Source organism: Podarcis cretensis (assembly GCF_951804945.1).
Source record: "Podarcis cretensis genome assembly, chromosome: 10".
NCBI lineage: Eukaryota > Metazoa > Chordata > Lepidosauria > Squamata > Lacertidae > Podarcis > Podarcis cretensis.
The window spans coordinates 45,929,988-45,946,730 of NC_137179.1; the positions used below are offsets into that span (position 1 = coordinate 45,929,988).

Genomic DNA, 16,743 nt, shown 5'->3' on the forward strand with positions numbered 1-16,743 from the left:
AAAACTTCTGAGAAACTGAGAACAGATTTCACCAAAGTGCTAATTTTGTCTCCACATTATCGTCATTGGGCAAGTGTAGGCACACAGCTACATGAAGAGCTCTATCCTCAGCAACCATTTTCACAATCACTACAATCACAGAAATTGTCTTCTCGTAAGTAGTAGCAACATCCATTCATGATTTAACTTACTATGTTCCTTTGCCTTCACCTTCTGATAATTTAGGTCTTTTCTTACTGTTTGATGACTTGGACAGCAGTAAGTTTCCTGACAAGGTAAAATGCCACAAAAATTCACTTCAGGAATGACGCCAGTAGGTTTGGGGCTTGAAGACATTGTGCTGTATCTGGTCACTACAGTAGAAGAAATCCATGAGTGACACACATATCACCTTAACCAGTTTTAACATAGCGAAATTTGGGTGTGTCAATACATTCTAATTTTTCAGTTCAAACAGATTTGCTTCTTTTCAACAGTTAATTCATTCTACTTCTGCTCTCCACATTGAGTAGCAGTGCACACCACGACAATGGGAAATTTTGACCCACATACCTGCCTTCAGAAATATTACAATTGGCATGCCACTTAAGTGAGGGTTCAGTTCTGGGGGGATCCATGCTCAAAGACAACATCATGCAAAGTCAGGAGCTCCCAGAAGCCCCTGGGGGTTTATTGTTTCATTTGTTACTATGTTCAATATTTTTGTGGCTTTATATTGTAAGTGATGTGCCATCTTCCTTACCAGGCTCTGGGATGTTTCCAGAGCCCTCACACCTCCTTCCCAGAGGCTGGTAAGGAAGAAAAACCTGCTGGGAGTGTGGAAAATAAATAAGTGCAAAATAAATAAAGGGAAAATAAATAAAGGGAGAGCAGGGAATCGTTTCTCCCAATCTCCCTTTATTTCCTGCCCACTGCATAAGGTTGCATATGTAAAGTGAGCATAAGTTGTGAGTCCGATGTATAGTGCTGCCCATATATTTCTAAGTGTACTTCTTCAGCCTTATAGCCTAGAAATATGGGGCAACGTCCAATGACGCCCGCCTGTTTGCACAGTAGAATTCCATTTACACTTCCTGTTTCTCTTACTCACCCCCCAAGATCCCTGCAAACACACCCCAAACATCTGTTCTGAGGGCATCTCTCAACCCCCTGGAGCAGATTTAGGAGGAATGGAAGGCTTTTCAGGACTGAAGAGAGGAGAATAAATCCTGTTGTATGAGCGGATGTCCACTCATGTTCTGCTGGCTCTACCTCATGGGCTTTTTAAAAAAACAGTACAATGAAGGTCATGGTTCTGAGGATGCAGAATTCTGTGTCACCTGCCAAATTCCATCAATGCAGGGTACAGTTTTTAGATTTACTCTATTAACATTTTTTTAGCCTCAAATAACAGCGTAAAGCACAGTACCTGTCAAAGTGGTGGGTGGAGGGAGTGTTATCAGACTTGTTGAATTGCTGGGAAAGGTTGATAAAATCACATTAGCATATTAAAAAAAACCATGCAGCTATTACTCTAACACAGCAGCAACAAGGGTATACAAGCATATTCAAGTATGCTTTGCTAGCACCAAGTGGGAAACACGCACATAAAAGTGACTGCTCCCAAAGAGTGCAATTGCATCTCCATGGAGGCTTGCCAATCCTTTTCATTTAATGCTTATATGCTTTAAATAGGCTGCTATCTGCCCAACCCCAGAGCATCACAAAGAGCAAACAATTAAAGTTCAAATGAGCGACAAATCAGTTACTTGCCTGCTTGTAGAACTGGCCATGACTGGGTCGGGTATGCTAAGGATGTAAATGGTGGCTATCGACAGAACACTGTAACGAGACATTTATTCCATAGATTGACATCTATCATCATATACAAAAAAATAATAATAATATAGAAGAAGCAAAATCTTTGAAATATCTCCTCCCCATTGTTGAAGTTCTATTATGAGCCTCAGTTATCATTTATTTCATTAAACCAGTACTTAATATTAGAATCAAAGAAATGAAGTCTGATGGTGTTGATGATTATCATCACCACTTAAATGTGTACATGTGTGTGTGTGTTCTTCCCTATAACAATAAACCATGTTTATTTTATTTTTTTTACAAAAAGCTTTTATGAATGAACTGATGAAGAAAACAACCAAGTGGTCGTATCCAGTGCTGCTGTTCTGCTTGCACAACAGACTTCCACTTGCACAATTGAATTTCCTCTCCTTTCCTTCTTGCAGCCTTCAAAATTTGGTCCAGAGGGTTGAGGGACCCTCCAGGACAGATGTGATAACACATGGAGGGGCAGAGAGGAAAAGTAAGTCCCATTGCACTAGTAGAACCTTGCTTGTGCAATGCTGAAATTACATCCCAACATCTCATTAATAATATGCTTTTCTTTACCAGACTGCCATAACTGCAACCAAGGCAATCACAGTTATCTGGAAGATCCTGGAGCTGGACCATGACTGATTTTTCTCTGGAGAACACACCTGAGGAAGAAGGAAGGAAGGAGCATGGGCTTAATCCGTAATGCCTATGTGGAGCAGGCAGTGTTCATCATCAGAATATTTTTGTGCGAGTACAGCTCAGAATCAACACTGAAAACTATTCAACTCCTGTTAAAGTTCCTTTGGTACCTCTAGGCAGAAGATCCCACAAGCACTTCTCACTGGGAATAAAAATGCAAGGGGTTGGACCCAGGTTTAAGAGTCAACCCACTGAAATCAATGGGCCACAAGTCTAATTTCAGTGGATTTCAGTGGAACTAAGTCTTGACCCAAGCCGGAGGGGGCGGGGGCGGGGACTGAATAACAAACCATATGCTGCCCTTTCCTTACATCCAAAATCAGCTGCCTGAGACAACCAATTTCTGAGTTGAGGTGTCTGCAAAAAAATTTGCTCTTTTTAAAAATTATTTGTCCTTCCCCCACAGCGTGCAGTGTAGCTCACTTGCTTTAGCAACCTACAATGCATTCTTTTATACATCTGTTCAGAAGTAAGCTGCAGTTTGAAGGTTCCAGGACTGTAGCCCCAGATTCTATTGTCCTACCTAGAAGAGCCAGGATTTGACCTTCTGCATGCAGAGCATGTACCCTTTCCCCAACTTCCCCATGCTTGTTCCGACCTGGAAGCAAGGTGATTTCCAGGTGTGCCCCCCCTTCCTTTTTAAGAGATTATAACCAATTCAACAGGTTTTCTGTTTAAATTGACAGTCTTTTTACCTACACACTGGAGAGTTATTCGCAATCTATGTTCTTACTTTCACTCACCTTTATGTGAGCTGATTTTCTTGATGGTAAACGAGAAGTAGCTTGGCTAAAAATCCTGGAATACATATTTTTAAAAAATGCTTTATTTTGTGAATTCATCGCAGGAAGTGATAAAAAAAGAATATTAGAAGGGAAAATCAACAAGGAGGTGAATCCTGTTGTTAGCTTGCTCAGATGAATGCCATCAAAGATTGTTTCTCATGCTGAAACATTGGTTAGAATGACAAACCCCAGTAGACCTGAAGGAGCGTCTTCACCCCCATAGTTCTACCCGGACACTGAGGTCCAGCTCTGAGGGCCTTCTAGAGGTTCCCTCACAGCGAGAAGTGAGGTTACAGGGAACCAGGCAGAGGGCCTTCTCAGTAGTGGTGCCCACCCCGTGGAACACCCTCCCACCAGATGTCAAGGAAACAAACAACTATCTGACTTTTAAAAGGCATCTGAAGGCAGCCCTGTTTAGGGAAGTTTTTAATGTTTGATGTTTTATTCTGTTTTTAGTAATGTGTTGGGTGCCACCCAGAGTGGTTGGGGAAACCCAGCCAGATGGGTGGGGTATAAATAATAATTTTATTATTATTATTATTATTTCTTCCATGGAAGCTGCAATGGACATTTGGAGTGCATTCCATTTGCATGAAAATAGTATGCGACTAGAAACAGTTTTGCCAAAACAATGGACTCTTCAGAAATCATGAGTATCAAAGGGCAAATCTGAGCATGGCGATAGCTATGGGTGAGTACCAATCCCTGATGCACATTGCTGGAAAAGGGTAAGATGTTGCAGAGGTGTCCACTGAACTCCACCACTGATGATATGGCAGAGTACCTGGGGCTGCTAGCGGGTAGTCACTGTAGCTCTCAAAAATGGGGCTCAAGCAAGGCTGATAAGGAACCAAAGCCCCAGTCTATTTCCTGTGCCAGGTTGGCACTGCATACCTCTCCAGCCTCAGTTGGGATTGCTCCCTCAACCGCCTTACTTTTTTTTTTTAAGTGCTCTGAAACAAGTTGCAGTCTAAACAATAAAACACAAAAATGTTCCTGAAGTATCCAAAACTTGTCGTCCTATGAATTCAGCTCTACCTTTAGATATACAGGCTATGTGTAACATGTTAAGGAAGCTGGTGAATTTGGCTGTGTGCCCTGTGGAGAAATGCAGATACCTTCTTGCGTTCTTTTCACTGGATGTCGTTGACTTCAAGCTGTTTATCTGTTTCAGTCTGGCTAGTTTTTTATTCCACGCTTCCAACTCTTCTATCCGGACTTCAAGATTGTTTGTTAATTTGCAAAGCTGCTTCACTGCACCCACATTCTCCATGAAAATTTGATCCTTGAAAGAAACACAAAGAATCCCATCAATAAATAAGATGTGAAGAAAGGAATTACCTTAGCTGAGCATCCTAGATGGCTTCCTGAAGGTATTATTTCTGCCTTTTTAAACCACAAAACTCACTCCCCTTCCATTATATCATGACTAATGATGTGCCAAAGTTTTCCCTAATCTTTTTTATTTCCTCTGAAAATGTGACAGAAAAACGGAAGCTTCTTTTGAAGGGGAAAAAAACTTTTGAGAATTTGGAGAGCAGAGTTTGGCACAACACTAACCGAATCACAATTTGCTTTTAAGACTCTTGTCGATTTCAAAAGCTCTTCACCATGCACCAGAGGATATTGCTGTTCAGGAAACACAAGTATAAGCTTTACAATCCTTTGGATACGATCCTTGGTATGTGATTTCTCAGTTCTACCCTAAAGAGAGTTCAAGTGCATGCAATACCAACACCTTTATTCAAAATAAAAAGACCACAAAAATCCCCCCACAACCCCCAAACTGCTGGATCAGTTATGTATGTAAATAATAAAAATAATAAATTATGTGCCATCTGCACTCAATTGCCGGTGAGCACTTGTGCAGGAAAGGCAGTGACTAACAAGAAGACATCATGCAGCACCACGCTAAAACATTTGTTTTAAATTAGTGTTGTGCCTAAACACTAAATAGATCGTGACAGGCATTCGAGGTTTCTGAATGTTTTCCTCCACGAACTGTTTCCCATGGACAGATTCAGAATTCCCTGTCACACGGTACGTTCTGTGCAGATCAGATGGTGCAAACAGACTCAGCTGAACCATTTATCTTGCAACTCCAACACAACTTCCCCAGGGAGAGAAAGACAGATGGAAGAAGAGAGTCCCCTTATGCTATTTCTGAAACGGGAGCTTGGGAAGTATTTGTTTATTTTTTTGCTAAGCAGGATAACAGACACTGAATCAGCTAACACCAGGTCCTCTTTGTGGGCCTTCTTATGTATGAACCGGTCAATTTATATAAACCTGAGAAAGTATTGAGGGAATATGGTTTGAATTTGAATGCATGAAGAAGTGGCCATGCGGCTACATAGTGGAACATGTTCCAAACATGTTCCAGAGTGCACCAGAGTGAGATAGAAAGGAGGGGAGCGAGGGACTGGTAAATCTGCTATTTCTACTCTGTGACACTTTCTCATGAATTCACCTGAAACTCCACTCTGTCCCATTTCCATGTTGATCTGTTGTTGTTTTTTAAATGTGCTTATTGATTTTATTGCATTTATATCCCATCTCTCTTCCAAGGAGCTCAAGTTTGCATACAAGGTCCCCTTCTCCCCATTTTATCCCCACAACAACCCTGTGGGGTAGGTTAGGCTGTGAGAGCATGACTGGAACCTAAGGCCACACGACAAACTTCATAAGTGGCCCAACACACTGCACTACTATATCACGCTGGCTCTTCCAGATGCATTTAAAGATGTAGTTGTTTCTCTGAAAATAAGCACTTGAGAAATCTTACAATACATCTCTTGAGCTGAGAACTGCCTTGGAATATTTAGGAAGTGCACCAAGTCATTGGCCTTCCAATCTATGCATTTGCCTGGCTAGGGTAAGGTCACTAAGCATAGGCACCTCTTCGGCTTTGCAGCTGGTAACAGTGTGTGTCTCCTGGAGGTCCTCTCCACCATGAGCACCTTCCATGGTACAAAGCCTGGGCTGATGCCTCCACAACATCAAGTATGGGTGGGTGGGGTTCTCCTCCATAGCTCACCTCATCTTCACAGTCCTTAAAGCCTTGTACTTTCTGTATGCATACATTCTCAGAGTAGTCACAGGTAGGCTAATTTCTGGAGGAACGAGTTCCAAGCGCCTGTTCCTCCTAACCCCACAACAGCTGAAATGGGTTCAGGGGTAGCATACTAGGTACTTGGGATCAGCAGCAGCAGATGTGTCTCTCTCCGGTGTGATGTACAGCGCAGTCCTAAACACTTAGCACTTACTGTTCACATGGAAGGTCCCTGGTCCAATCTTTGATGGTCATATGAGAATGCACAAAGACTGGATTTCTCAAGCTTCCCTAGAAGGAGCCACACCATTGGCTCAAGCCACATCGTTCCCCTTCACAAATGCAACCACGGGAGTGTGAAAGCAGCTCACACATGACATAAGAATGCTCCCTCAGGATCCTGGCTTTCTTCCTAGATGTTTGCAGGGTTGTGATGGCTTGGGCAAGCTGCCCTTTCATTCCCATTTTTCTTACTCATCACACAAACAAACACATTTCTGTACAGAGGTGCAGCCACTCCTATGGTTGAGGGAAGTTGTCTACGCAAGGCCCCCAGGATGCTATACTATTTATATCGCTGTATTTCGGCAAACTGCTTTCCCACACTATAACGTGCAAATTGAAAGCTGCCATTCAGCCTTTGAATAAAGCAGTTATTGTTCCATATGTTATTAAGCTGCCACAGTACATTTAAGCCATACAAAACACCATTGTAAATGCCGCACAGAGATGGTCTGTTTTTTTTTTTTATGGTGCCCAAATTGTACTGCCGCATATGATATGTAGCATAAACAAAACCTACACAGTGGGGAAAGCCCACACAATCAACAGAGACAAGACATTCCACAATTGGTTCGCTGAAGGGTATCTTCAAAACACTCATGGTCTTGAAGCCATTACATCGATGACATGGTCCTCTTGTCCCCCTGCACAGGAGATATGAATCTGATGCCTTCCCAACCGGTCATGCCCAGATCTACACAAAAGTATAGTTTATATGAGGAGAGGGAGACAGACTGGAGTTTTATTAAGTCCCAAGGTCCCGCAGAGTGCCAGAGCTTGCAGCCATTTAAGTGAAACTGTGCAAGTTCATAGTGAAATCCACAAGAGGGGAGGGGCCTGCTAAAACAAAAAGTTGCAGTGTAGACCATTCCTCTTCTTTTGTACACCCCCCAGGCTGCTCGTGCCTGCTCTTTTGTGGAGGTGGATAGTGCTTTTTTGGCAACATAAGGACTGGCACTCAGATAATTTACATCACTATTAATATGGGGTACACAATATAGTGCCCTGTTGTTGGACTACAATTCCCATCATCCCTGACCATTGGCCTTGCTGACTGAGGCTGATGGAAGCTGGAGTCCAGAATCTGTAGGGCACCACATTGGCAACCCCAGGTATATAGTATTAATATTTTCAGAAACAATCAAATTCGGCACATTTTTTCTGAACGGATGCACGTATGGTTAACCTATTCCCCTTTGTGAAAATGCTCTTCTCCCATCAGGACCCAGTGATAAGAAAAATACAGATCTACTTTATCTTGAGCAGCCTGAAGAAGGTATCTGAAGATCCAAATGATGAGGCCTAGCATTTAATTCAAGTTTGACCTTGGTCCCATTTCATGAGAGTCTTGGAAGTTAATTCAGCTGGGAACATTGCCATAACACATTGGCCAAAGGGAGATCCAAATGAAAGGAAGGAATAGCTCGTTATTGCTCGTTTTCATTTCCAATGTATATTCTGCTTTTCCTCCAGGAAGCTCAAAGTGGCGTACATGAATCTCTCCCCCCACAACCCCCATTTTATCTTAACCACAATCCTTTGAGGTAGGCCAAGTCAATAGAGTGTGCCTGACCTAAGGTCTTCTTGTGCACTACAAGGCTGAGTTGGGATTTGAATCTGGGTCTCCCCAGTTCAACATTCTGAAGTTGCCCTCTCCCTTTCCCTGCTTGGATGGGACACCTGTTTCTAATCACTGCTGTATTAAAACACAGAGCCATCAAAGAGTAGACTATTACTTCTCCAGAAGGTGAATCTCAAAAATGATGTGACTAATCGTGAACACTAATTACAGTGAACTTACAACTTCTCTTTTTCAAAGCAAGATGGTTTACTGCACTGTAGGAAAACAGAATTACCTTATCAACCATGAGGAAATGATCCACTTTTTCTCCATTTTCACATGTTAAGTCTCCAGTGTCTCTCACAGCTCTTGGCAGAAGTTCCTGAACTTCCTGGGCAATTACTCCTGCTCACACAAAAAAATAAGAGAAGGGGTGCAATCGAAAGCAGAACATTTCTCACAGGGGGTTCCTTCTGTAAGCACTCCTTGTTGCTTTACCTAGAAGCCAGAAGTTTTATTTTATTCTTAAGCACTGTAAATATTAATAAACAATGGATTACTGACTGCTATGGAAAACAGGAAGTATGGAATGGAGTATCCTGAAAAAAGGACATGGCTTATTGATTTGAATCCCGAACAGAAGCATTCCACACTGCAATATTTTGTTGCAGATCCCACTTGTCTAGGTGCAATGCCTGTATGTAGTCCCTGGTATAACCCAGGGGACTATTCCTCCCAGTTCAGACCCTTGACCCACCTGCACATTTTGTACCTTATTATTTACTGGAAGACAGAGGCACCACAATTTTGGAGAACCCTCTCTAACAAGGTTGACCATGTAGCTACTATGAGGTGTTTCCTGTGCTAGGCAACCCCCTTTTTATTTCCCCCAACTTTCCAGACACTTTTCTGAACTTGGGGCCTTGTGTATTGGTTTGCTGTTGTGTTCGCATTTGCATTTTAGGTGTTTTGTTCTTTTGCCCATTGCCCTGGGGATGTGATTGAAGGGCAGTCTAAAAAACACAATAAAATGCAATTGATACATTCATTAATTGGATTACTGCGTTACGTTTGACTGCCAAGGCAAACATTGCAACGTTATAAAGGAAGATGATGCTGGGGTGTATTCAAGATTATTATGCCTGAAGACCTGAAAACAACAGATGATTTGATGAAATACCTGTTTCATGGATCTGGTTAATCCCCATAACAGATGCAAACTCGGGCTTGTAGTCGTATTCAACCAGCCGCATCCGTGCTATTCTTCTCAGCTGCTCATGCGTGTCAACCTAATTGACCAAAGACAAGGCTTAGAATGTTAAAATATTTAAAACAGTCAAGTCATGTGCTTTTGAAGTCTGAGGTGGCCGCAGTTAATATGCCTAGTTGTTATTAAGCAGTTTTAATGCCCCCATATTCCAATTCGTATTTTGAGGCAAAGTGTGAGGCAGTGCTATTTATCTAGAAAAAGAGGTGCAGGAACTCACCACGAACACCTCCCTCGTTCTCTTATAATGGCAATGGCATCCACCGGGGGGGGGAGCCCTAGGGAGAGGGTTTCCACAAGGTGGGGTACCCCATTTTTGCCAATTTCAGCTTACCTACTGAAATAATCTGTGCCATATCCCATACCATCCCAGAGGCTTCCTCAACCCTCAGGAGTAGCTTTTTGGGGATCACAGGGGGTTGAAATTGATAGGGCAGGTTGGGTGCCCTGTTTTGTACAAGTACAAAAGTGCTTTCCACTAGTGCAAAACCACCACTGGATGCAACCCAGATACAGTCGTACCTTGGTTCTCAAACGCCTGGTGACTCAAACGTTTTGGCTCCCGAATGCCGCAAACCCAGAAGTGAGTGTTCCGGCTTGCGAACATTTTTTGGAGGCCAAACGTCCAATGCATCTTCCGAGTGAGTGCAGGAAGCTCCTGCAGCCAATCGGAAGCCATGCCTTCGATTTCTAATGTTTTTGGAAGTCAAACGGACATCTGGAATGGATTCCATTTGAGAACCAATGTACGACTGCACAGACTTCAAAATGTAGTCAGGATCAGTGGCGTAGCGTGGGGGGTGCAGGGGGGGCCGGCCGCACCGGGCGCAACATCTGGGGGTTAGGGAAATCCACGGGTTAGGGGACGCAAATCCACGGGTTAGGGGGCGCAAATCCATGGGTTAGGGGGCGCAAATTACTTGCCTTGCCCCGGGTGCTGATAACCCACGCTACGCCACTGGTCAGGATAGGTTCCTTTAAAATATATGTGGGGGAACTATATGTTTTAAATGAATGGTGTGGATGTGACCACAAAGAAGGACAACTGAGACATCATTTAAATATAAATTAGTGAATTTCGTACTTTTTGTTCAGTGTCACCTCCCGTTAAAAGGCTCAAGATGGGAAAAGATGGTAGAGCATCTGTCGCATGCAGAAGCTCCCAAGTTGAATGACCAGCATCTCCAGGTGGGCTGGGGGAGATTACTGCCTTAAACCCTGGAGAGTTGCTGCCAGTCAGTGTAGACAATACTGAGTGAGATGGACCAATAGTCTGACTCTGTATAAGGCAGTTTCTTATGTTCCTCAGTTCCCACTTGATGGAAATGATGGGGGGAACCCCTTCCCCATATAACTGCTGCCAGCCTGAGTTGGCAATACTGACCTAGATGGACAAAATACTTTTATGCCATACAAGGCACCTTCTTATTTTTTCCTTCCTCCCCATCCCTTCTGGCACACTGCTAGTTTTTTAAGTGATGAGCAAAAGCTATGAAACATCTGGTTACTTCGCAATGCAATGCCTGCCTCTCAGTCGCCGTCTCCATGCGAACACGTGCTGCTGTGTTGGGAAATTACTTCCCTGTCTCGCTCACCTCCTGGATATTCTGTTTGGCTCGCCTGTCAGATGGATGCATGACTGCTCCCATAACTTTCATGTTTCCACAGACAACCAGGGCTTCATCTGGTGCGTCTGTGTTAATTCCCACTCGACCGTGGCAAACGGCGGTTTCAGGAACATGTCCTCGCTGCCAGAGCGTATCGCTGTCATTCTCAAACTGTCCAGGGTTAGAGGCCTGAAAACATTTTCAGGTCAGTAGCGTACAAACACAGAACTCGTTTTCTAAGGGGTGGGGGGAATTAGTACCATGCAAAATCCTTCCAGAGGAATGCACCCTCATGCTTCTTTGTGACGCAGCAAAATTAACAGCTGAGTAAAAACCTCACCCAAAAGGTGTGTGTTGAAATACTTTAAAGATGCAACAGGGGGCAAGGAAGGGAAGGCCTGAAGCTAACATCTGGTCCAAAATCACCTCACTGAATCTTATCAGAGAGGGAAGGGGGGGGCAGGATGGAGGGTGGGATTGGGAGCATCTACTAAAGCAAAGTGACTTTCAAAAGTGCACAACTGATATTAGACAAATCTGGCTAAATAACAAGAAAAGAATCTGCAATGGCATAAATCCCCCAAAGGGGTGTTCTGGGGCATGGCCTGAGCAGGACAGGGCAAGTGTCCCCAAAAACCTGGGACATCCCCTTTTTTCCTCTGAAGAGGATGGTGGCCATTTTGGGTGCCATGATCTCAGGCAATTTTCCCCTTTAAAAAGCAGCTTTACTGGGCCACAATATTGTGCAGCTCCCCCAAACGCATGTTTTACTATACTGGTATAGAAAGAGAACATCCTTTCAGGGCGCCATGCCCAAAAAAGCACTTTCAGAGGGGATAATCGCGGTGTGAAATTGCACAAGGTCATAGCGTCCAAAATGGCCGCCATCCTTCCACAAGAAAAAGATGGCATCCCAGAAGATGGCGTCCTGGTTTTTGTCTTTGGTGTACCGGAAGGTATGAGAAGAGACTTGCACCTATTCCAAACCCTGTTCAGCTCAGTCATGTCCTCAAAACTCAGGCCCACCCTCCATGCTGTTTCATCCAGCAATAGCCCCTTGCCAGAGGGTCCTGAAGGAAGCTTGGAACAAGGGTAAGAGCATAAATTACACTTGCCTAAATTATGCCCGCTTGCTGTTGTTAGGATTGCTCTGTCACCTGGCAATAAATTTCACTCAACTCAGCCAGACGTAATTCTGAGTAGACATGCCTAGGATTGTGCTGTAAACACTAACATTTCGCTGGAACATCTTACCATTCAGGGAAGTGGGATGAGAATGCAAAATTAGGGCAGGTGTTCAAAATACGATGAAGCTGAGATTTTAGTAATTTATTAGCGTTTATTTTTAAAAAGATCAGACAGTCAGTATGGAATTCAAGGATTCCCATTTGTATCCAAGCAAAACAGCACCGGGGGAAGCTTTCTTTCTTTTTAACCGTTCTCTGCCATCTGTGAGTATGTGGAGCCAAGCACCTCACAATTAGAGCATGATCTGATATGCCTGTTAACCACAACTCGGTGAGTAGATGGCTGAGTCTTCCTAGTATTGCAGGAAAAGCGGAGCAGAGCTTCTCTCTTACGGGCCTTTGCTGCACATACCAAGTTAAGCAGAGATTTCAGATGCACGAGATCTTATTAAGATTTTAGTCCTCTTCAGGCATTCTTAATTTGTATCTGGGGTGGCAGGACTCTGCATGACACCCCAGCTCCCTCCACCCTGACCTTCCCACATTGAGTGGCATAGTCTGGAGATGGGGGGTGGAACCAAGATCCGCTGTGTGCAGTTAGAATTCCCTCTCAGTCCATCCCAATCAACGCAGGAAGGTTGTGGTGGGTTGGTAAAGGGGTCAGGCTGAGATATGTGGTCTTGTGCCTCTCCTTGGATGCAAACCAAGAAGGCCTGAAAAGGGCTTTTGTTTACATGGCAGTCGTGGAATTTTTGAATGTTTGTTTTTAATTATTTTGCTTTTAGTTTGTTTTTAATTTTTAAAAAATGATTTTACTGCATGGTTTTATATACCGTATTTTTCATCCCATAGGACGCTCCGTCCCATAGGACGCACCTACTTTTTTGGGGGGGAAATAAAGGAAAAAATTTTTTCCTTTATTCCCCCCCCCCCAAAATCCAGGTCGGGGAACAGTGGGATGGCAGTGCCGCGCCTCCCCGCTGTCCCCCGAGCTTGTGGGGCTGGCCGATGTCTGCTTGGCGCGAGGGGCGCTCTGTTTCAGGGCGCCCCACGCGCCCCCAGGTGCGCAAGGCTTGCCGACACCTGCACGAAGCACGGGGCATCCCCCAAAGGGCGCCCCGTGCTCCCGGCTGCCGCCCGCAAGCCTTGCGCGCCTGGGGGAACTCCCCCCGGGCGTGCAAGGCTTGCGGATAGCTTCCTGGAGCCTGGAGAGCGAGAGATGTCGGTGCACACCGACGCCTCTCGCTCTCCAGGATTCAGCGAAAGCCTGCATTCGCCCCATAGGATGCACACACATTTCCCCTTCATTTTTGGAGGGGAAAAAGTGCGTCCTATAGGGCGAAAAATACGGTAGTTGCAAACCGATGTGATGTATTTCTAGAATGCAGCGATATATATATTTTTTATAAATACTTTTTTAAAATGCCAACTTTTGAATGAACATTTGCAACCCACGCTTTCGTGGTGATCGAAATAGTAAACACGGGTTATCCCGCTTTTATTGTCACAAACATCATGTGAGTTAGCCCAGGCTATGAGACCATTCCAGTTCCAAGGGCTGGATCCACTTGGCAGCCCCTTGTAATTGCAAGGACTTTTTAGCATCCCAACTTTCACAGGAATAAAACACGCTTCCCACTGCAAGCACAAAGATGGGGGAAGGGAGGAAGAGGTGGGGCAAAGAGTGCGAAACCATTACTGCAGCAGCAAAGCCACCCCATAAATCTCAATAATAATACTGCACAGCTGAGGTGAAGAGCAGTAACAAAACACAGGACAGTATCCGGCACTGGACCTACCCTGACAATGATCCTTTCCGAAACATGAGCAGCCACCAAATAAGGCTGGTCTTGACTGACGGCGTACAACCCAGCAACTAACATGAAGTACCTGAATAGAATGTTGTTTTTTTTAATTAGAAAATCATTTCAAGCATTAAAAAAATCACAGACATGGCCAAGAACTCCGGAAACAAAGGGGTGTGCGCCTTAAAAACAGAGAAGCTTCCTGTACTCTGTCCAAGACTTACATTACAAGGATGCTAATGCTGTCCAAACCACACCCAAAGTTGGGATTTCCCTTTGAGTAAGCTGAAACCCACTTATCTGAAAGTCAATGCTATTGAGTCAATGGCTTCTGAGTAGACATGCTTAGGAGCTTGCCTGACAAAGTCTCTCTCTCTCTCTGCCCAGCCCCCAGGGGATCCCACACCTGAAGCTGGGGTTTACTTTTGAGTAAACATACTGTGACACACCACCCCAATCTCTGAGCGGTGTGAGATACCAGGGTCTTGTGTCCTTACCAGGGTCTGTGTTTGGACAATGAGGCACAACAGAGATTGCGATGTCTTTATGATATATGGTTTATTTACACATATGTACAACCCAGGCAGTGGAAGGCAGGAGTGCCTGGCAAGGGGTCACGAAGAGTCGGACACGACTAAATGACTAAACAACAACAACAACAACAACCTGAGCCTAGATAGTGAGAGCATTCAGATCCCAACATGGTCTTGTCCTTCTACTGCTGTAGCCTTGGATTCCAACAGACCCCCAAACATTGTGTCTGACCTTCTCTGCAGCATGAAATAGATAGCCTACCTCGTGCTCTTCCCCTGTCCAGCTTGCAAAACTGACACTTTTCCTGTTTGCTTACCTCTTTTTCCACTGCATTCTGCCCCCCACCTTCCTGAAACTCTGGCCTTTTGTCTCTGTTAATTATCTCTCACCTCAGAGAGGGGCTTTCACCATTTGCCACCAGGGCCAGAGAGTCTCTGCTAATGGCCTTCCTTGTGCTCTTTTAATGGTTCATCTCTCCAGGCAATGACTTCATCGGGAAGCCAGCCTGGCTCATGTTTTAACATGATTTATATTTTAACATGCTAAATTCAGGCACCCCAGAATTAGAAGTGGGGTCCAGAATTAGAAGGAGACACCAGGCACCCCACAAACTTATAACAATACATACACTAAGGTTGCAATCCTAAACCCACTTACCTCAGAGTAAGGCCCATTATTTCAATGGAATTTGCTTTAAGTAGACATGTTTAGGATTGTGCTGTAAGGCTGCACATGCCATATACATTAATTACACAATAGATAATCACTGTTCTGAACATGTGCAAAGGTTTACCTGGGTATAAACCCTTCTGCATTGAATGGGACTTCTGAGAAGTAAGTTTCACTGGGTTCAGTGGTGCTTGCAAATTACGTCACACTTTTCCCATAGATTTTAATAAGCCATGAGGTGTGTGTGTGTGTGTGTGTGTGTGTGTGTGTGTGTACACACACACAAATCTATATGAGAGATTTTCGTGGACCAGAAAAAGAAGTAAGATAACAGAGGAGCTGAAGAGTAATGAGCCTTAAAACATAATCACATGGTGAAATGTGTGAAATGCTTGCTGCCAAATGCAATACCTTTGGTCAGGGTTAGGTTTTCCTTTCTTCCTCATATTATTGGCTGTTGTTTCACTAAAGTGCAATCGTGCCAAGGTTACTTTGGTCACCTGGTCTCCTGGCAGATCAACTCTATAGCACAAAAGGGGGAAAGCGCACAAATTTCAGTTTAACTGTTAATTCACAGCAAATTTTCCACAAGGTGCATAATAAGTTAAACTCTCAGTCCTTAACAGAGGTGAGCATTCGCCATCTATGTAGTGCACAGAATTTTCTTTTATCACTTGTAACACACATGCACTTCAAAGAGAGCAACCCCTAATTTGAGGTGGCAGTGATAATAGGTGACTTTGCTCCCCACTTCCCACACCCCAATTTCCATTGCGTCTCTCAAGTATTCATCTATTTACATTTGTGAAAAGATGTATATTGCGGGGTATCACCAGGTTATTGACAGATAATTGGCAAGACAACTTGTGAAGACTCATTTTTGGCTAACGCTCTGCTGAATCTTCTTACAGCCAGATGCTCTCAGGTCTCAACAGTTTTGGATTCCTTCCCTGGTGCTTTCCATCTCCCAAATGATATATCCCTCACCTCAAATACTCCTGAAGTGTAGGTGGGTTCCCATGATGCAAGACGCAGTGATAACAACAAGAACCTTTATTTAACTACATAATTGGGAAACAGGGGCAAAGCAACTGCTTATATACATTCCTAAAAGCCTGGGCCACTCCCACTCCCAACATGATTGGCTGTCTAAACTTCCAAGTTGCGAATCACGACTCAGAGTTCAAGGGCCAATGGCAGAGGCCCAAATCCTGAAATGTTCTGTGTGATTGGACATCATGTATTGAATCAGAACACAGGAGCTCAGAATCCTTAGTCCAGACTCAAGCTCAGGCAAACACAGACCACTGAATACATAACACCTCCTAGGAAAAAGATATGTCTTTGGCCTTGTCATCAGTAAAACAATGATGTAGGCATGGAAACAGGACTGGAGCTGCTCAACAAGCATCAACTGCAAAAGAGCCCAACTAAACATGATAGCATTCCCAAGATTAGCAATTCCATGAATGTCTTGCTA

At 44.0% G+C, this 16,743-nt stretch overlaps 1 protein-coding gene across 1 annotated transcript in view; it reads right to left on the reverse strand.

Annotated features, from left to right (window-relative positions):
- MYRFL (myelin regulatory factor like) overlaps nucleotides 1–16,743 on the reverse strand; it is a 34,443-nt gene that overhangs the window by 5,910 nt on the left and 11,790 nt on the right. The window contains exons 9-19 of the mRNA XM_079994154.1: nucleotides 15,675–15,785; nucleotides 14,055–14,145; nucleotides 11,057–11,257; nucleotides 9,375–9,483; nucleotides 8,490–8,599; nucleotides 4,418–4,584; nucleotides 3,258–3,312; nucleotides 2,389–2,477; nucleotides 1,753–1,821; nucleotides 1,409–1,455; nucleotides 192–353 (exon numbers count right to left, since the gene is read on the reverse strand). Of these exons, the coding sequence (XP_079850280.1) occupies nucleotides 192–353; nucleotides 1,409–1,455; nucleotides 1,753–1,821; nucleotides 2,389–2,477; nucleotides 3,258–3,312; nucleotides 4,418–4,584; nucleotides 8,490–8,599; nucleotides 9,375–9,483; nucleotides 11,057–11,257; nucleotides 14,055–14,145; nucleotides 15,675–15,785 (1,211 nt within the window). The remainder of the gene's footprint in view (nucleotides 1–191; nucleotides 354–1,408; nucleotides 1,456–1,752; nucleotides 1,822–2,388; nucleotides 2,478–3,257; nucleotides 3,313–4,417; nucleotides 4,585–8,489; nucleotides 8,600–9,374; nucleotides 9,484–11,056; nucleotides 11,258–14,054; nucleotides 14,146–15,674; nucleotides 15,786–16,743) is intronic.